Source organism: Rhinatrema bivittatum, chromosome 12 (genome assembly GCF_901001135.1).
Source record: "Rhinatrema bivittatum chromosome 12, aRhiBiv1.1, whole genome shotgun sequence".
Classification (NCBI taxonomy): Eukaryota; Metazoa; Chordata; class Amphibia; order Gymnophiona; family Rhinatrematidae; genus Rhinatrema; species Rhinatrema bivittatum.
In genome coordinates, this window is record NC_042626.1 from 2,184,674 (window position 1) to 2,204,387 (window position 19,714).

A 19,714-nucleotide genomic window follows, 5' to 3' on the forward strand; every position below is an offset into this window, starting at 1 on the left:
GAGCTAGCCGGACCGCTCTGGTTTCCAGACGGTTGATTGACCACTTCGCCTCCACCGTGGACCACGTCCCCTGAGTGGCGCTTCGATCGCAGACTGCACCCCAGCCTGCTAGACTGGCATCGGTGGTCACCACCACCCAATTTGGCAGATCGAGGGACACGCCATGGGCCAGGTTCGGCGGATCCAACCACCAGCCCAGACTGTCCCTGGCATTCTGCGGGAGCGGGAGAATCATCTGGTAGTCCTGCGATACTGGTTTCCAATGGGAGAGGAGCGCCCACTGTAAGGTCCTGATGTGCGCGAAAGCCCAAGGTACAAGGTCGATGGTGGACCCCATCACTCCCAGGAGTTGCAGGTAGTCCCAGGAGGTGGGCTCTGGTAAAGCAGAGAACCGTCGTGTGTGATCCCGCAAGGATTGAGCTTTGTCCTGGCGCAGAAAGACTTTGCCCAGTAGGGTGTTGAAGGTCGCCCCCAAAAAAACCCAAGCGTTGCGAGGGCATGAGGGAGCTCTTGGAGAAGTTCACTACCCATCCCAGGGAATGTAGAAACCGTACTACTCGAGTCACCGTTGAGCGTCCATGATCGAATGACTTCGCCCGGAGGAGCCAATCGTCCAGATAAGGATGAACCAGGATGCCCTCCTTCCGGAGAGCTGCCGCCACGACTACCATGATCTTGGTGAAGGTGCGCGGCGCCGTCGCCAATCCGAACGGGAGAGCCGTGAACTGAAAATGCTGGTCCAGAATTTTGAAACGAAGGAAACGGTGGTGGTCCGGGCGGATGGGAATGTGCAGGTAGGCCTCCGTTAAGTCCAGGGAGGAGAGGAACTCCCCCCGATGCACCGCCGCAATCACTGACCGGAGCGTTTCCATGCGGAACCGAACGACTCGAAGGGATTTGTTGACTTCCTTGAGGTCTAGGATAGGCCGGAAGGAACCGTCCTTCTTTGGTACGACGAAATAGATGGAATAGTGGCCCGAGCCCACCTCTCCGAAGGGCACGGGCGCAATAGTGCCTATCTCCTGGAGTCTGTCCAGAGTCAGCTGCACCGCTCCTCTCTTGAGGTCCGAGCCACAGGGGGAAAAGATGAACCTTCCCTGCGGGGGGCGGACAAATTCCGTGTTTTATGGTATCCAGGACCCACTGGTCCGAGGTGATCCGTGCCCACTCCGCATAGAAATAAGTTAGTCGGTCCCCAATCCTGGGGACAGGGGAGTGGGCGAGACTGGCATCATTGTGAAGACTTGGTATAGGGGTTCCCGGTTCCGGGAGTAGTGCGTGCGGGCCGACGCCCGCGAAAGGAGCGCAACCAGGGCTGAGACCTGGGGGCGGATGACCGGGAGCCCGCCTGCCTGTATCCCCTGTAGCGCCGTTGCGCTCTGGCTCTGGTCCGAGAAGAAGAAAATGCTCTGGATGGTCGAAACCTATCCTCTGGCAGCCGATGAACAGCGTTCTCCCCCAGGGACTTGATGATCTGGTCCAAATCCTCCCCGAAGAGGAACTTGCCCCTGAAGGGAAGAGAGCCCAGACTGGACTTAGAGGACGTATCAGCCGCCCAATTGCGTAGCCACAGTAGTCGTCGTGCTGCCACTACCGAAACCATGGATCTTGCGAGGACCCGAAAAAGGTCGTACGAGGCGTCCGCCCCATACGCCACTGCGGCTTCTAGCCGATCTGCCTGGGCAGCCTCATCGGACGGCAGGTTCTGAGACGTGAGGAGTGAGACCTCGAAAACCCGCTTAAGGAAAACTTCCAACTTACGATCCTGTGTGTCCCGCAACGCCGCACCTCCCGTCACTGGGATAGTCGTCCTCTTCGTGACCGCCGACACTGCGGAGTCCACCTTTGGGACCTTGATGAGGTCCAGAAATCTTCGGGGAGCGGGTACAGCTTTTCCATAGCCCAGCTGCTCTTCAGGGAGGCCTCCAGGGTGTCCCATTCCCTGGTGAGAAGTTGTAAAAACGAGTCATGAATGGGAAAAGCCCGAGCCCTCGGCTGGAGTGCCGCCAGGACAGGATCTCCCTTCCTTGAAGAAGTGACGACAGTGGGAGCTACTGGGGCAGGCGGGTCTGGTGGCGGGTCCAAATCTAATTCTTGGATGATCTGCGGGATGAGGTCGTCCAGCTCTTCCCTCTGGAAGAGGCGTAGGGTACGCGGATCATCCCCCTCCTGCGTGCCGTCCCCTTGTCCCCCGTCCGGGAGGTCAAGTCCATGTCCCGCTGAGTCTGGCACCGCCCCCACTGCCGCGGGCATGGATCGGACCCGGGTAGGAAGGCGGGAGGCCCCCACTCCCGGAGGGTCGGGGGGGGGCCGGCGTCGAGGGCGACATCCAAGGGATCTTAGGAGGGGGGGTCCCACAGGTGCTTCCAGCCCCTGCAGATAAGCGGTATGCATGAGCAGGATAAACTCTGGAGAGAACCCCGGCCTGCTCGGGTGCGCTTCGGGGGTGGTGTGGTTCCTGCTCCCTGGCTCTGGGTGCTTGGTTCCTGCACCAAAATCGGGGGAACACCCCCGCTGGTAGAGTCCTCCAGGGATCCGTTCTCCCTCGTGGCCTGCGCCTCAGGGCGCTCAGAATGTAAAATGGCCGCCGTTCCTGCCAAAAATGGCGGAGTGGCCGGCCCGCACCGCCCAAGCAAAAAAGAGAAATCAGTCAGGGACTGTGAGGTACCTTCCCCCCCGGGAAGGCATCGTGCACAGATGCCCTCCCGGGAAATCTGGGACCCCGGGTCGCCGCAGGCCGCACAGCAGGACGGCCGCGGCATCGGGATCGCTGTAGGAGAAAAGAAAAAGCCACCGGGGGGGGGGGGCCACGCGCACAAAAGCGCCGCTGCGGGGGGGCCCGGTCGGCCCGCACTGCCCACTGTCCGAAAATAGAGGAGGGTGCCGCGGGGGGGCCTTCCCGGCCACACGACCCGCCCCAGACATCTTTCCCTAAATGGCTCAGCAGCCCATGAGGAGCTGTAAAATGGCCGCGGGTGAGGGAGTAAAGAGCGAAGAGGCCGGCTCCACCGGCTTTCACAGGCACCGGGGGCTGAGCTGTGAAGGAAAAAACTACAAAGGAAAAACAAACTTACCCCTGGCTGCAACGAGAAATAAACAGCAAGGCCGCAGAGAAGAGACAAGGAAGAGAAGCCACTCCCCAGGAGTTGAAAGAACTCTGCCTTACTTTTTTTTTTTTTTTTTTTTAAACTTAATACAAACTTGATCCACAGAAAAAGACAACAACAAGCCATAATCAAGCAAGAAAGTGAAGAAAAAGGAAAAGGAGGGGAAGCCTGATTCCCCTACTCGCATCTGCTGGAGTCAGAAGATACTGGACTCCTGCAGAGGGGGTAGTAGTATATATGGATACGCCCCCTCAAAGCTTGTGCTGACTCCATCTGCTGGATTGGGGACATAACCCACTGTCTGGACTGATCCAGGTACGTACAGGGAATTGGATCTACTTTATGGGGCTCTGCCAACCTGGATTGGCCACAGTGGGAGACCTTAGTCTGGTAAATCTTATGTTCCTGCAGCTGTGCGGTCAAGGTCCTTCTTGTTCTACTCGAGCAGGCACAGAAGACTTACAAGCAATACTCCCTGATGTGCTGAAGCAGGAGGGAGATAGCAGAGAAAGGAGGAGAAGAGATGCAGGATAAACTGGACTAGGCTTAACAGAAGAGAGATCAAGGCTGCCTGAGTCTGCTGGAAGCCTGCCTAGCTCCTTTCAGAGGGAGAGGGACCATGCATTCACCTCCTGAAACCTTCCCAGCGCAATACCTCTGGCACTAGGAGCAGCTCACCTGAGGGAAGGAGACTTGATTGTCACCTCAGGAGTACCTACCCGTCTCAAACCTGACAGGCCTACGTTCACAGAAGCAAATGCACATCAGCATCTACTGGAGACAGAGAATACAGGCAGGCTGGCGGTGCAGGAGTGTATGGGAGTGAGAGCTGCCAGTCTGGTCAGCTCCGTCTCCAGCTGCTGGAGACAGAGAATACGGGCAGGCTGGCGGTGCAGGAGTGTATGGGAGTGAGAGCTGCCCAGTCTGGTCAGCTCCGTCTCTGGCTGCTGGAGACAGAGAATACGGGCAGGCTGGCGCTGCAGGAGTGTATGGGAGTGAGAGCTGCCAGTCTGGTCAGCTCCGTCTCCGGCTGCTGGAGACAGAGAATACGGGCAGGCTGGCGCTGCAGGAGTGTATGGGAGTGAGAGCTGCCCAGTCTGGTCAGCTCCGTCTCCGGCTGCTGGAGACAGAGAATACGGGCAGGCTGGCGCTGCAGGAGTGTATCGGAGTGAGAGCTGCCAGTCTGGTCAGCTCCGTCTCCGGCTGCTGGAGACAGAGAATACGGGCAGGCTGGCGGTGCAGGAGTGTATGGGAGTGAGAGCTGCCAGTCTGGTCAGCTCCGTCTCTGGCTGCTGGAGACAGAGAATACGGGCAGGCTGGCGCTGCAGGAGTGTATGGGAGTGAGAGCTGCCCAGTCTGGTCAGCTCCGTCTCCGGCTGCTGGAGACAGAGAATACGGGCAGGCTGGCGCTGCAGGAGTGTATGGGAGTGAGAGCTGCCAGTCTGGTCAGCTCCGTTTCCAGCTGCTGGAGACAGAGAATACGGGCAGGCTGGCGGTGCAGGAGTGTATGGGAGTGAGAGCTGCCAGTCTGGTCAGCTCCGTCTCCAGCTGCTGGAGACAGAGAATACGGGCAGGCTGGCGCTGCAGGAGTGTATGGGAGTGAGAGCTGCCAGTCTGGTCAGCTCCGTCTCCAGCTGCTGGAGACAGAGAATACGTCTCCAGCTGCTGGTTGGTGTGCCATGGCCTGGCCTGCCTGGATGAAGAGGAATTTTTGTTTTTACATGATGAAAAACAACTTCAATCATTTTTACACAACTCTTGAATGTTTTAACTGAAAATGAATGTCAGTTAAAATATTTGAGTAGTGTGAAAGCAATCTGGTGGATCAGGCTCCTGCCCAGCTTATGGCACTTCAGTCCTGGAGTTATCGCCCACCAAAATGGTTGCCTACCCTTGCATGAGGAGGCTTCAAAGGTGTAAACTCAAGAGCCACCTGGAAATGTTTCTTCAGAGAAAAGGCTGGGTGTACGGCACGGGCTCCCGGGGCTGAAGCGCGAGGCAAAGAGACTGGGCCAGAAACCAAGAAGGGCTCTGCTAAGGACAGAGGAGGCCTAGAGCTGACACGAGGGGATCAGCTGGGCCCTGGGCAGAGAGAGAGAGCCCTCGGGTGCTGCTGCATCTTGCCCTGGGGCGGGAGAGCCCTCGGGTGCTGCTGCTGCATCCTGCCCTGGTGCGGACGGGGCAGGAGAGCCCTCGGGTGCTGCTGCTGCATCCTGCCCTGGTGCGGACGGGATGGGGAGAGCCCTCGGGTGCTGCTGCTGCATCCTGCCCTGGTGCGGACGGGATGGGGAGAGCCCTCGGGTGCTGCTGCTGCATCCTGCCCTGGTGCGGACGGGGCTGGGAGAGCCCTCGGGTGCTGCCGCATCCTGCCCTGGTGCGGACGGGCTGGGAGAGCCCTCGGGTGCTGCCGCATCCTGCCCTGGTGCGGACGGGGCTGGGAGAGCCCTCGGGAGCTGCCGCATCCTGCCCTGGTGCGGACGGGATGGGGAGAGCCCTCGGGTGCTGCCGCATCCTGCCCTGGTGCGGACGGGGCGGGGAGAGCCCTCGGGTGCTGCCGCATCCTGCCCTGGTGCGGACGGGATGGGGAGAGCCCTCGGGTGCTGCCGCATCCTGCCCTGGTGCGGACGGGGCTGGGAGAGCCCTCGGGTGCTGCCGCATCCTGCCCTGGTGCGGACGGGATGGGGAGAGCCCTCGGGTGCTGCCGCATCCTGCCCTGGTGCGGACGGGCTGGGGAGAGCCCTCGGGTTGCTGCCGCATCCTGCCCTGGTGCGGACGGGCTGGGGAGAGCCCTCGGGTGCTGCCGCATCCTGCCCTGGTGCGGACGGGATGGGGAGAGCCCTCGGGTGCTGCCGCATCCTGCCCTGGTGCGGACGGGATGGGGAGAGCCCTCGGGTGCTGCCGCATCCTGCCCTGGTGCGGACGGGATGGGGAGAGCCCTCGGGTGCTGCCGCATCCTGCCCTGTGCGGACGGGGCTGGGAGAGCCCTCGGGTGCTGCCGCATCCTGCCCTGGTGCGGACGGGATGGGGAGAGCCTCGTGTGCTGCCGCATCCTGCCCTGGTGCGGACGGGGCTGGGAGAGCCCTCGGGTGCTGCCGCATCCTGCCCTGGTGCGGACGGGATGGGGAGAGCCCTCGGGAGCTGCCGCGTCCTGCCCTGGTGCGGACGGGCTGGGGAGAGCCCTCGGGTGCTGCCGCGTCCTGCCCTGGTGCGGACGGGCTGGGGAGAGCCCTCGGGTGCTGCCGCGTCCTGCCCTGGTGCGGACGGGCTGGGGAGAGCCCTCGGGGTTGCTGCCGCGTCCTGCCCTGGTGCGGACGGGCTGGGGAGAGCCCTCGGGTGCTGCCGCGCGTCCTGCCCTGGTGCGGACGGGCTGGGGAGAGCCCTCGGGTGCTGCCGCGTCCTGCCCTGGTGCGGACGGGCTGGGGGGAGCCCTCGGGTGCTGCCGCGTCCTGCCCTGGTGCGGACGGGCTGGGGAGAGCCCTCGGGTGCTGCCGCGTCCTGCCCTGGTGCGGACGGGCTGGGGAGAGCCCTCGGGTGCTGCCGCGTCCTGCCCTGGTGCGGACGGGATGGGGAGAGCCCTCGGGTGCTGCCGCGTCCTGCCCTGGTGCGGACGGGCTGGGAGAGCCTGGGTGGCAGTAGCAGGCACTGTCTGATGAAACCCTGGGCCCGCTGCTCTTCTGCATGACCTTGGCTTCTTTCTGTTCAGTTCTTTTATTTTCCAGTGTTTACTCTAAACGGAGAACATCAGTGGCAGTTTCTCTTTCTTACTGACTTTCTCTTTTCTGTAACATCCAAGAACCCTGCCAAATGCCTGAAGTGCAGAAAGTCAGAGCCGGGGCCAGGAGTAGGAGGCAGCAGCTCTTCCATCCCACCCCCAGCTCAAGGGCAGATAAGAGAATTTGAGAAATAAAGCCCTGTAGAAAGGTAGAAATCCAGCCCCCGGGAGCAGCGTGGGGGATGGGCCCTGCGAGCCATGGCAGACGCACAGGTACCTGTACTTCCTGGGACCACCCCCTGCCCGGTTTCCTCCACTACACTCCTGCTTCTTGGCCTTTTTCTCTGCATGCAAAGGGCATCAAAACGCAAGATTTGTTTCCAGAAACATTTATTCAAGATACAGGACACTGGAAGCAATTCCACTCCACCCTGCTTCCTGGAGGTCCTATCCCCCTTCTGTATGTTACATGGAAAGAACCCAAGCTTTACACTCCTCCCCCAGCTCAGCTGGACCCCCTGTGTGCCACAGCACCAAGGAAGCTGGGGGGATGCGACCGCTCCCCACCGCTGCTGCCCGGCTGAGCCCCTGTGCTCCAGGAAAGAAAGAGCGAGAGAATTAATTTTCCTGTCTCTTCTAAAATAAGAGCGAGAATATATCAGCACCACCACCACCACCAGCCCATGAAATACCGGATGAAAGTTCAGCGGGCGCGAGGCGTATTGCGCCGCTGAGGGGCCCAGAGCCCTCCCCCAGTGATCAGCGATCATTACTGAGGCTCAGAAAACAGCAGCAGCCTGTGGGAAACTTCATCCGGGAGCAAGGGCCGCGCAGTCCCTGCTGCTCTCCGTTCCAAGCAGGTGGCCCTGTAGCCAAAGACATCAATGCCAGCGGTGACCTCGTGACAGTGAGTGGCTGGGATGTGCAGTGTAACACAGGCAACCTGCCGCTGCTTCCACTGCAATAAGCATCGGGGCCACCCTAAGAAAGCTGTAGAGGATACAGGAAACAAGTCAGTGTACAGCAGAATCAACCACCTATCCGTCCCCCTGAGGCAAGAGCAGGCCTTATGGCTTCCTCGCTCCCTGCACCACGCAAACGCTGCTGCCTCTGTCCCAGGCATCACAGGCTGACGTCCGCCACGTCGCTTGGTGTGTTCGGAAACGTGAGTTTGTGATCCGTCTGGCAGCCCGCAGCTTTGCAGGCCAGGACCTGCCGCTGGGGCTGGGATGCTTGACTCAGGTTTTCTGATAGAGCAGCTTCAATCTTTTCCTGACAGGCAATCACAAGTTGCTATGGGAGAAAGGAAGTACAATGAGGCAAGGCCCTCCAGGCCGCCTGTCTCCTGCCGTTAATGTGCCGAGGGGAGGGACGCAGTGGGATTTGTACTGAATGTAGTGCAGATGGCGCCACATATTTTGTGCAAAGTTATTGAAGGCTACTTGTGGCAGGGACTGGACAAAAGAGCCACAGCTGCTGCATTGTATCTCTGAGTTTCAGCCAAAAGGTTAGAACTAGTTCTTAGAAAATAAGACAGGCTGTGGTTTATAAAGATAGCAATTCATTCCCCCTCTGCTTCCAGTGACCATACTGGCTCAGGCTGAGGGTCCATCAAGCCCAGCATCCTGTTTCCAGTAGTGGGCAATCCAAGTCACAAGTACCTGGCAGGATCCCAAGGGGGAGAGCGATTCCAAGCTGCTTATCCCAAGAATAAGCAGTCAATATCTGCCCATCAAACTTAATAATGCTTTATGGACTTTTTCTCCAGGAACTTGTCCAAACCATTTTTAAACCCAGCTATACTAATAGCTTTCACCTCATCCTCTGGCAATGAATGCCAGAGCTTAATTATGCATTGTGTAAAAAAATATTTTCTTATTAGTTTTAAATGTATCACCGAGTAATTTCATTGTGTGGCCCCTGCTCTTTGTACTTTTGAAAGAGTAAACAACTGATTAATGTTTATTCGTTCCACTCCACTCATGAGAGGCTTCTAAGAAAACTAAAGTCATGGGATAGGTGGCGATGTCCTTTCGTGGATTACAAACTGGTTAAAAGACAGGAAACAGAGAGTAGGATTAAATGGTCAATTTTCTCAGTGGAAGGGAGTGGACAGTGGAGTGCCTCAGGGATCTGTATTGGGACCCTTACTTTTCAATATATTTATAAATGATCTGGAAAGGCATATGACGAGGGAGGTTATAAAATTTGCGGATGATACAAAATTATTCAGAGTAGTTAAATCACAAGCAGATTGTGATAAATTGGAGGAAGAGCTTGTGAGACTGGAAAATTGGGCATCCAAATGGCAAATGAAATTTAATGTGGATAAGTGCAAGGTGATGCATATAGGGAAAAATAACCCATGCTATAGTTTCACAATGTTAGGTTCCATATTAGGAGCTACAACCCAAGAAAGAGATCTAGGCATCATAGTGGATAACACATTGAAATTGTCGGCTCAGTGTGCTGCGGCAGTCAAAAAAGCAAAAATAATGTTAGGAATTATTAGGAAGGGAATGGTGAATAAAACGGAAAATGTCATAATGCCTCTGTATCGCTCCATGGTGAGACCGCACCTTGAATACTGTGTACAATTCTGGTCGCCGCATCTCAAAAAAGATATAATTGTGATGGAGAAGGTACAGAGAAGGGCTACCAAAATGATAAGGGGAATGGAACAGCTCCCCTATGAGGAAAGACTAAAGAGGTTAGGACTTTTCAGCTTGGAGAAGAGACGGCTGAGGGGGGATATGATAGAGGTGTTTAAAATCATGAGAGGTCTAGAACGGGTAGATGTGAATCGGTTATTTACACTTTCGAATAATAGAAAGACTAGGGGGCACTCCATGAAGTTAGCATGGGGCACATTTAAGACTAATCGGAGAAATTTCATTTTCACTCAACGCACAATTAAACTCTGGAATTTGTTGCCAGAGGATGTGGTTAGTGCAGTTAGTGTAGCTGGGTTCAAAAAAGGTTTGGATAAGTTCTTGGAGGAGAAGTCCATTACCTGCTATTAATCAAGTTTACTTAGGGAATAGCCACTGCTATTAATTGCATCAGTAGCATGGGATCTTCTTAGTGTTTGGGTACTTGCCAGGTTCTTATGGCCTGGATTGGCCTCTGTTGGAAACAGGATGCTGGGCTTGATGGACCCTTGCTCTGACCCAGCATGGCAGGTTCTTATGTTTATAGGCCTCTATCGTATCTCCCACCAGTTCCCACCTTTCACCCAGACAAACCATGCGGACGACTCGGCAGTGAGCATGGGACTCGTGAGACTGAAGCACTGAGGAGGACTCGGCAGGGAGGGCAGTGAGCGTGAGACTGAAGCACCGAGGAGGACTCGGCAGGGAGGGCAGTGAGCGTGAGACTGAAGCACCGAGGAGGACTCGGCAGGGAGGGCAGTGAGCGTGAGACTGAAGCACCGAGGAGGACTCGGCAGGGAGGGCAGTGAGCGTGGGACTGAAGCACCGAGGAGGACTCGGCAGGGAGGGCAGTGAGCGTGAGACTGAAGCACCGAGGAGGACTCGGCAGGGAGGGCAGTGAGTGTGGGATGCTTGAGACTGAAGCAACCGAGGAGGACTCGGCAGGGAGGGCAGTGAGTGTGAGACTGAAGCACCGAGGAGGACTCGGCAGGGAGGGCAGTGAGCGTGGGACTGAAGCACCGAGGAGGACTCGGCAGGGAGGGCAGTGAGCGTGGGACTGAAGCACCGAGGAGGACTCGGCAGGGAGGGCAGTGAGCGTGAGACTGAAGCACCGAGGAGGACTCGGCAGGGAGGGCAGTGAGCGTGAGACTGAAGCACCGAGGAGGACTCGGCAGGGAGGGCAGTGAGCGTGAGACTGAAGCACTGAGGAGGACTCGGCAGGGAGGGCAGTGAGTGTGGGATGCTTGAGACTGAAGCACCGAGGAGGACTCGGCAGGGAGGGCAGTGAGCGTGAGACTGAAGCACCGAGGAGGACTCGGCAGGGAGGGCAGTGAGCGTGAGACTGAAGCACCGAGGAGGACTCGGCAGGGAGGGCAGTGAGCGTGAGACTGAAGCACCGAGGAGGACTCGGCAGGGAGGGCAGTGAGCGTGAGACTGAAGCACCGAGGAGGACTCGGCAGGGCGGCAGTGAGCGTGAGACTGAAGCACCGAGGAGGACTCGGCAGGGAGGGCAGTGAGCGTGAGACTGAAGCACCGAGGAGGACTCGGCAGGGAGGGCAGTGAGCGTGAGACTGAAGCACCGAGGAGGACTCGGCAGGGAGGGCAGTGAGCGTGGGACTGAAGCACCGAGGAGGACTCGGCAGGGAGGGCAGTGAGCGTGAGACTGAAGCACCGAGGAGGACTCGGCAGGGAGGGCAGTGAGCGTGAGACTGAAGCACCGAGGAGGACTCGGCAGGGAGGGCAGTGAGCGTGAGACTGAAGCACCAAGGAGGACTCGGCAGGGAGGGCAGTGAGTGTGGGATGCTTGAGACTGAAGCACCGAGGAGGACTCGGCAGGGAGGGCAGTGAGCGTGAGACTGAAGCACCGAGGAGGACTCGGCAGGGAGGGCAGTGAGCGTGAGACTAAAGCACCGAGGAGGACTCGGCAGGGCGGCAGTGAGCGTGAGACTGAAGCACCGAGGAGGACTCGGCAGGGAGGGCAGTGAGCGTGAGACTGAAGCACCGAGGAGGACTCGGCAGGGAGGGCAGTGAGCGTGAGACTGAAGCACCGAGGAGGACTCGGCAGGGCGGCAGTGAGCGTGAGACTGAAGCACCGAGGAGGACTCGGCAGGGAGGGCAGTGAGCGTGAGACTGAAGCACCGAGGAGGACTCGGCAGGGAGGGCAGTGAGCGTGAGACTGAAGCACCGAGGAGGACTCGGCAGGGAGGGCAGTGAGCGTGAGACTGAAGCACCGAGGAGGACTCGGCAGGGAGGGCAGTGAGCGTGAGACTGAAGCACCGAGGAGGACTCGGCAGGGAGGGCAGTGAGTGTGGGATGCTTGAGACTGAAGCACCGAGGAGGACTCGGCAGGGAGGGCAGTGAGTGTGAGACTGAAGCACCGAGGAGGACTCGGCTGGGAGGGCAGTGAGCGTGAGACTGAAGCACCGAGGAGGACTCGGCAGGGAGGGCAGTGAGCGTGAGACTGAAGCACCGAGGAGGACTCGGCAGGGCGGCAGTGAGCGTGAGACTGAAGCACCGAGGAGGACTCGGCAGGGAGGGCAGTGAGCGTGAGACTGAAGCACCGAGGAGGACTCGGCAGGGAGGGCAGTGAGTGTGAGACTGAAGCACCGAGGAGGACTCTGCAGGGAGGCAGTGAGCGTCACTGAGGAGGACTCTGCAGGGAGGCAGTGAGCGTGGGATGCGTGAGAGTGAAGCACTGAGGAGTCTCTGCGCGCGGGCTTCTCCCACCCTCTTACCACTCTGTAACACTCACCACCTCGGTGCCAGTTATTCCTGCCAGCAGCTCTGGAAGCGTCGCACCCGTCCTGGGTTTTGCCAGGATCCGCAGGCCTTGCATAGCTGCCCCAATGCTGCCTGTGGCAATCATGGATGGAGGGTAGATGCTGAAGGTGAAATCTGCATGGAGCAAGAAAGGGTGCAGGAGATGTCAGTACAGGCAGCATCGATGGGGGGAGGGAGAGGACCCCCACAGCAGAGGAAGGGCTGCTAGGTGCAGGGCTGCCATGGAGGGAGTGCTGTAGCCTCAGCTGATGTTCCCAGCAATGCCTGCTCTCTTCCCCTCAGTGAAATATCAGGCACAGGACAGTGCAGGCAGGAAGCTGAAAAGCCAGAAGATGGGGCATCAGAAGCAGTGAGGCAGGGTAGGAAGAGGGCTAGAAGGGTCAGCAGACGCAGGCAGAAAGACTAGGATGGCGCTGGCCAGGAACTACAGCCCGGTGCTGCTGGACAGGAAGGTGGGGCAGGCTGCACGGCCATACCTACGGTGCAGAGTGTGATAAAGGACTCTGCGTGTTTCTTCACCAGCTCCCTCTCGTGCCTCAGGAGGGAGAGGTACTGAATGATGTGCTCCAGGAAGTCGTGCGATACCACGGCTGCAAGGTCCCACTTCAGCTTCCCGAGGACCAGAACCTCCCACTCCTAGCAAAGAACAGAGGTGGATTAGCAAGAGCGAGGCAGGGCCGACCCTCCCCAGCAGCACAGGAGAGAGAGAAGCCCGTCCTCGCTCCCTGCGCAAGGCAGTGGTGAGGACCCCGGCAGCCTGGGCACAGCCGCGCTGCTGCTCACAGGCGCAGATGTGATTTAAGGGGGGGGGGGGGGTTTCTAAGACAGGGCAGCCGTACCGATTTACGAGATGAAAGATGAGCCGGCACCTGCCAACGTCCCAGAGTGGGAGGTCAGTAAATCAGAGGCAGTAACAGAGGGTAGGAGTAAGTGAAGGCTCAGCTTTCCACATGAGGGAAGTGTCGCAAGCAGGGGCGATTCTATAATGAGGCAGGGTGAGGAGGCAAAAAATGCCCCTCTCAGAACAGCACTGTAGCATCTGCCTCACCCTGCTGACCCCGGCAAGGAGGAGGGTCACTGCCACCAGAGGCCAGGCCGGCAGCATGGAGCAGGGACACAGACAGCAGCGCAGGCTGGGCCGGGGCGGGGGCTGCCCTCTCATCCCGTGCCTCAGGCCTTGAAGCATCCCTGCTCCCTCCACTGGGTCCTGTGCAGTTTAACAAATCCATAAATTATCTGGAGAAAGGAATGAGGGAGGTGGGCCAAGCTGCAGATGTCACAAAATTCTTCTGAGTTGTTAAAACATCGACGGATTATGAGGAACCACAGAAGGACCTTGCGAGACTAAGTACCCAGATCAGTCCAGACTCCTGGGTTTTGCCTCCCTGCCAGCAGATGGAGACAGAGAGAGTCTCACTGACACTGTACATAACCCAGTGAGTCACCTGCAGTCCCTCAGTATTTCTCTGTCTCCAGCAGTTCCCTGTATGTACCCAGATCAGTCCAGACTCCTGGGTTTTGCCTCCCTGCCAGCAGATGGAGACAGAGAGAGTCTCACTGACACTGTACATAACCCAGTCTGCCACCTGCAGTCCCTCAGTATTTCTCTGTCTCCAGCAGTTTCCTGTAGGTACCCAGATAACTCCAGACTCCTGGGTTTTGCCTCCCTGCCAGCAGATGGAGACAGAGAAAGTCTCACTGACACTGTACATGACCCAGTGAGCCATGCTCTGTCCAGGCACCCTTTGACTGCCAAAAAAGACTTGCTCTCTCCGGCAATCAAAGTCGACAGCCCCACCCCCCAAAACATATGTTCCCGAGCCACAGATCCAAAATTTCTAAATAGTTCTGGAATGATCCCCATGTGCTCCTTCCCCACTTACCAGAACATAAAATTGGTGCCAGCTGGGCCCTGTAGCCACCCCCAGTTTGTTGTACAGAAAAACAGGCACTGCTGTGGTGCCACCAGGAAACCCTGGAAAAAAAAGGCCCTTAGGAACCCATATAACATGAGGCCTATTGTAACGCATCTTAGGTGTGGGTTTAGTAACATTTCCATACCAAATCAGTATTAACTGCATGCACTCAAACAGGAACAACCCTATCTAAGAAAAATCAAATATTATACCAGGCCCTAAAGCCCAACAAACTGTACACAGAAACTACGCACTAGCAGAATACATCACCTCGCTCACACATGAAGAACACTGACAAATTCACACAAAATACAGAATAAAGAGACCATAAAATAGAAATAGAAATGTGTAGAAACTGTACTGGAAATTGCAATAAGCCAGACTCTGTATGCAATGAAGCAATGGAAAAACAGAAACATCATCAGCCCTCATAAATCATCAAACAATAAAATCAAGAACTATAAATCGAACAATAACCCAGCCTAATAAAAAGAATATTGCCAAACACATGAAAAGTAGAATACTGTAACATCCAATTATTAAGTACTCATAATATGTTTTAAAAATTTGCAAACAGCAATAAAATATTTAAAAAAGACAGACACATCGACCCCCCAATAATTACATCAAGGGGGAAAAAAACTGCTTCCCATACCTGAAAACTTTTGATTTCCAGTCACCCTGTGTGTGTTGTAGATTAATGAGGGTGGCACAAATTTTTCACCCCTCTCCTAAGGCATTGTTCTATTCACACACAAACCTACATCCTCCCCGAGCAGGCTCCCATTTACACACACACACACCTCTATCTGCCCTAGGCAGGTTCCCATTCACACACACACACACCCCCCCCCGAGCCACATCTCCATCTGCCCTAGGCAGGTTCCCATTCACACACACCCCCCCCGAGCCACATCTCCATCTGCCCTAGGCAGGTTCCCATTCACTCACACACACCCCCCCGAGCCACATCTCCATCTGCCCTAGGCAGGTTCCCATTCACACACACACACCCCCCCCCCCGAGCCACATCTCCATCTGCCCTAGGCAAGTTCCCATTCACACACACCCCCCCCGAGCCACATCTCCATCTGCCCTAGGCAAGTTCCCATTCACACACACCCCCCCCCCCGAGCCACATCTCCATCTGCCCTAGGCAGGTTCCCATTCACACACACCCCCCCGAGCCACATCTCCATCTGCCCTAGGCAGGTTCCCATTCACTCACACACACCCCCCCGAGCCACATCTCCATCTGCCCTAGGCAGGTTCCCATTCACACAGACACACCCCCGAGCCACATCTCCATCTGCCCTAGGCAGGTTCCCATTCACACACACACACCCCCCCCGAGCCACATCTCCATCTGCCCTAGGCAAGTTCCCATTCACACACACCCCCCCCCCTGAGCCACATCTCCATCTGCCCTAGGCAGGTTCCCATTCACACACACACACACCCCCAAGCCACATCTCTATCTGCCCTAGGCAGGTTCCCATTCACACACACACACCCCCCGAGCCACATCTCCATCTGCCCTAGGCAGGTTCCCATTCACACACACCCCCCCCCCCTGAGCCACATCTCCATCTGCCCTAGGCAGGTTCCCATTCACACACACACACACCCCCAAGCCACATCTCTATCTGCCCTAGGCAGGTTCCCATTCACACACACACACCCCCCCGAGCCACATCTCCATCTGCCCTAGGCAGGTTCCCATTCACACACACACACACCTCTATCTGCCCTAGGCAGGTTCCCATTCACACAAACACACACCTCTATCTGCCCTAGGCAGGTTCCCATTCACACACACACACACCCCCCGAGCCACATCTCCATCTGCCCTAGGCAGGTTCCCATTCACACACACACACACCCCCGAGCCACATCTCCATCTGCCCTAGGCAGGTTCCCATTCACACACACACACACCCCCGAGCCACATCTCCATCTGCCCTAGGCAGGTTCCCATTCACACACCCCCCCCCCCCCCCCCCCCGAGCCACATCTCCATCTTCCCTAGGCAGGTTCCCATTCACACACACCCCCCCCCCCCGAGCCACATCTCCATCTGCCCTAGGCAGGTTCCCATTCACACCCCCCCCCCCCCCGAGCCACATCTCCATCTGCCCTAGGCAGGTTCCCATTCACACACACCCCCCCCCCCGAGCCACATCTCCATCTGCCCTAGGCAGGTTCCCATTCACACACACACACCCCCGAGCCACATCTCCATCTGCCCTAGGCAGGTTCCCATTCACACACACACACACCCCCGAGCCACATCTCCATCTGCCCTAGGCAGGTTCCCATTCACACACACACACACCCCCGAGCCACATCTCCATCTGCCCTAGGCAGGTTCCCATTCACACAACACACACACACCCCCGAGCCACATCTCCATCTGCCCTAGGCAGGTTCCCATTCACTCACACACACACACACACCCCCGAGCCACATCTCCATCTGCCCTAGGCAGGTTCCCATTCACACCACACACCCCCGAGCCACATCTCTATCTGCCCTAGGCAGGTTCCCATTCACACACACACACCCCCCCCCCCCCCCCCCGAGCCACATCTCCATCTGCCCTAGGCAGGTTCCCATTCACTCACACACACACACCCCCCGAGCCACATCTCCATCTGCCCTAGGCAGGTTCCCATTCACACACACACACCCCCGAGCCACATCTCCATCTGCCCTAGGCAGGTTCCCATTCACACACACACACACCCCCGAGCCACATCTCCATCTGCCCTAGGCAGGTTCCCATTCACACACACACACACCCCCGAGCCACATCTCCATCTGCCCTAGGCAGGTTCCCATTCACACACACACACACACCCCCGAGCCACATCTCCATCTGCCCTAGGCAGGTTCCCATTCACTCACACACACACACACACCCCCGAGCCACATCTCCATCTGCCCTAGGCAGGTTCCCATTCACACACACACCCCCGAGCCACATCTCTATCTGCCCTAGGCAGGTTCCCATTCACACACACACACCCCCCCCCCCCGAGCCACATCTCCATCTGCCCTAGGCAGGTTCCCATTCACTCACACACACACACCCCCGAGCCACATCTCCATCTGCCCTAGGCAGGTTCCCATTCACTCACACACACACACCCCCGAGCCACATCTCCATCTGCCCTAGGCAGGTTCCCATTCACACACACACCCCCGAGCCACATCTCTATCTGCCCTAGGCAGGTTCCCATTCACACACACACACACACACACCCCCGAGCCACATCTCCATCTGCCCTAGGCAGGTTCCCATTCACACACACACCCCCGAGCCACATCTCTATCTGCCCTAGGCAGGTTCCCATTCACACACACACACACCCCCCCCGAGCCACATCTCCATCTGCCCTAGGCAGGTTCCCATTCACTCACACACACACACCCCCGAGCCACATCTCCATCTGCCCTAGGCAGGTTCCCATTCACACACACACCCCCGAGCCACATCTCTATCTGCCCTAGGCAGGTTCCCATTCACACACACACACACCCCCCCCCCCCCAAGCCACATCTCCATCTGCCCTAGGCAGGTTCCCATTCACACACACCCCCCCGAGCCACATCTCCATCTGCCCTAGGCAGGTTCCCATTCACACACACACCCCCGAGCCACATCTCTATCTGCCCTAGGCAGGTTCCCATTCACACACATGCACACCCAAGCTGCCATTCACAACCGCCACTCAAGGCAGGCAGGTCCAAGGGTCTCTCTTTCTCCTACTAGTACTACTGCTGGACGGCCCTGCGGGATTAGCATTTCCCCTATGTTCATCTTGTGACGCATGAGATGAGCCTACAGGAAGTGCTAGCACCATGATTGTTGAGTACCACGGGGCCAGCTGGCACACAAGGAGGAACCATAGAGCGGCTCCTTCTTCCGAGGGAGTGCAGTGTGGGTCCTTTTATTCTTCTGTCGCCGGTGGGACGGGGTCCACCAGCAGCGCATGGGTTGCTTGCTATTGCAGTTGGTGAGCCCCTTCCACTGCACGCCCTGTGCAACTGCATGGTTTACACTCCCAGTAGCCCCAGGCCTGCAGACAATCAACCTATGGAATCTGTTGCCAGAAGATGTGGTCAAGGCAACTACCATCGTGGACTCATAAAGAGCATTAGACAAGCTGATGAAGGAAAAGTGCATAGCAAGGTAGTCTTGGAAAAGCCAGTGCTTGACCCTGGGAGTGCGATATAAGAAACACATCAACTATTGCGGACTGGCCACTATCAAAGATAGGATGCTGACCTCGATGGACCCTGGTCTGATCTAACTTGGCATTTGTTAGGTTCTTATGCCCCTGTGGTGGCAGGAAACCCAACTGTGCGAGGACTGCTCAAGACCTGGTGAAGAGTTTGCTGCTTGCTACTGTAAGGCATCCTTCCCAAATACCCGGGACCCTAAATTAATGACCATCCATCCACAGGAGTCTGGGACTGGGGGGAGGGGGGACCACAGGCCATAGCTGAGAGGGGAGTTAGGATAGAGAAGGGAGGTACCAGCAGCTCATGTGGCCAGAAGGAGCAGCCTGTGTAAACGCAGAGACTCTTCACAGTCAGGGGGCTGCTTTCTTTCAGCTTGGAGGCCAGCAGCATGCAGACAGCTCCCAGCAGCTGGAGATGGCGCTTTTGAGTGGGCACAGAAGACAGGTAGCGGTCTAGGTAGTTCATAGCCAAGGGAAAGACTTCAACTTCACATTTCTGATCCTCGCATACCTGGGAGAGGAGAGAGTGTAAGAAACGATCTTCAAAAGACATTAACATCCAACTACAAGGATGTTAGCCCAAAGTCCTGCCATAGTGGCCGGAGGGCGAACTCCTGCTGAAGGGGAAGAGACACCTGCAGGAAAAACAGCTTCAGGCAGGAGGCTGAATTCTGCTCGTCTGCAATTTGCAATTAAGCAATACAAGGGAACATTTGCTTGAAAAGATTTCCAAGTGACAACCAAAAGTAGGTGTTTATTATCTGCCCGATTCTTTTCGCTCCTTTCAAAAGGCCTTTAAACCTCGTTGCATTTCAGCCTTCATTTTTTGTTACTTTGCAAATAAGGGAACAAACATTTCATGTGACAGTAAGAGCAGGGAAGGGGAAATATCGTCCCGCCCTCTAAATAGCCCAGACACCCTCAGGCCCGTCCAGCCCCTGCCCCGGAGAGCGCTACCTCCAGTATCCACAGCGCCAGCATCCTGCGCATGTACGGCTTGATCTCCTGCTGCACGCATTGGAAATAGGTGGTGCGCGGGCTGTAGCGATCCTCCTGCTCCAGCAGGTTCCGCAGCACCCGCCGGTCCTGCAGCAGCCGGGGGTCGGGGCCGGCACGCGGAGCCCGCGCCGGGCCCTCGGCGCACAGCAGCTCCATTGAGCCGGGAGCGGCCGGGCCGTCAAAACCCGCGCTCAGGAGAAGGCGGGGGTCGCGCAGGCCCCGCCCACTTGAGTGACGCAGGGCGGGGCGGAAAGTGCCCGGCCACAGCCATCTTTGTGCGGGGCGCCCCACAGGCAAGAGC

General features: G+C 57.3%; 3 protein-coding genes across 3 annotated transcripts in view; 1 reads left to right on the forward strand and 2 right to left on the reverse strand.

Annotated features, from left to right (window-relative positions):
* Window positions 1-5,158: 5,158 nt before the first annotated feature.
* On the reverse strand, window positions 5,159-6,787 carry LOC115074232 (translation initiation factor IF-2-like). Its single transcript, XM_029573521.1, has one exon. It carries the CDS (start codon window positions 6,785-6,787, stop codon window positions 5,159-5,161), a length of 1,629 nt encoding a protein of 542 aa, XP_029429381.1.
* Window positions 6,788-7,174: 387 nt separating this feature from the next.
* On the reverse strand, window positions 7,175-19,624 carry LOC115073879 (G1/S-specific cyclin-D3-like). The gene is made up of 5 exons (XM_029572803.1): window positions 19,372-19,624; window positions 18,710-18,925; window positions 12,728-12,887; window positions 12,223-12,365; window positions 7,175-8,112 (listed from the first exon to the last, which is right to left on the reverse strand). Exons 1-5 carry the CDS (start codon window positions 19,567-19,569, stop codon window positions 7,942-7,944), a joined length of 888 nt encoding a protein of 295 aa, XP_029428663.1. The 5' UTR covers window positions 19,570-19,624; the 3' UTR covers window positions 7,175-7,941.
* TAF8 (TATA-box binding protein associated factor 8) overlaps window positions 19,014-19,714 on the forward strand; it is a 28,104-nt gene continuing 27,403 nt past the window's right edge. The window contains exon 1 of the mRNA XM_029572800.1: window positions 19,014-19,160. The gene's annotated coding sequence lies outside the window, so the exon portion shown is untranslated. The remainder of the gene's footprint in view (window positions 19,161-19,714) is intronic.

Bases quoted from the DNA above. Each gene is read 5' to 3' on its own strand.
- LOC115074232 (XM_029573521.1), bottom strand. From the start codon at position 6,787: ATGCAGAAGAGCAGCGGGCCCAGGGTTTCATCAGACAGTGCCTGCTAC.
- LOC115073879 (XM_029572803.1), bottom strand. From the start codon at position 19,569: ATGGAGCTGCTGTGCGCCGAGGGCCCGGCGCGGGCTCCGCGTGCCGGC. The intron at 18,926-19,371 runs GTAGCGCTCTCC...CTCCTCTCCCAG, and splicing joins TGGCGCTGTGGATACTGGAG to GTATGCGAGGATCAGAAATG. The intron at 8,113-12,222 runs GTGAGTGTTACA...TTTCTCCCATAG, and splicing joins GAATAACTGGCACCGAGGTG to CAACTTGTGATTGCCTGTCA.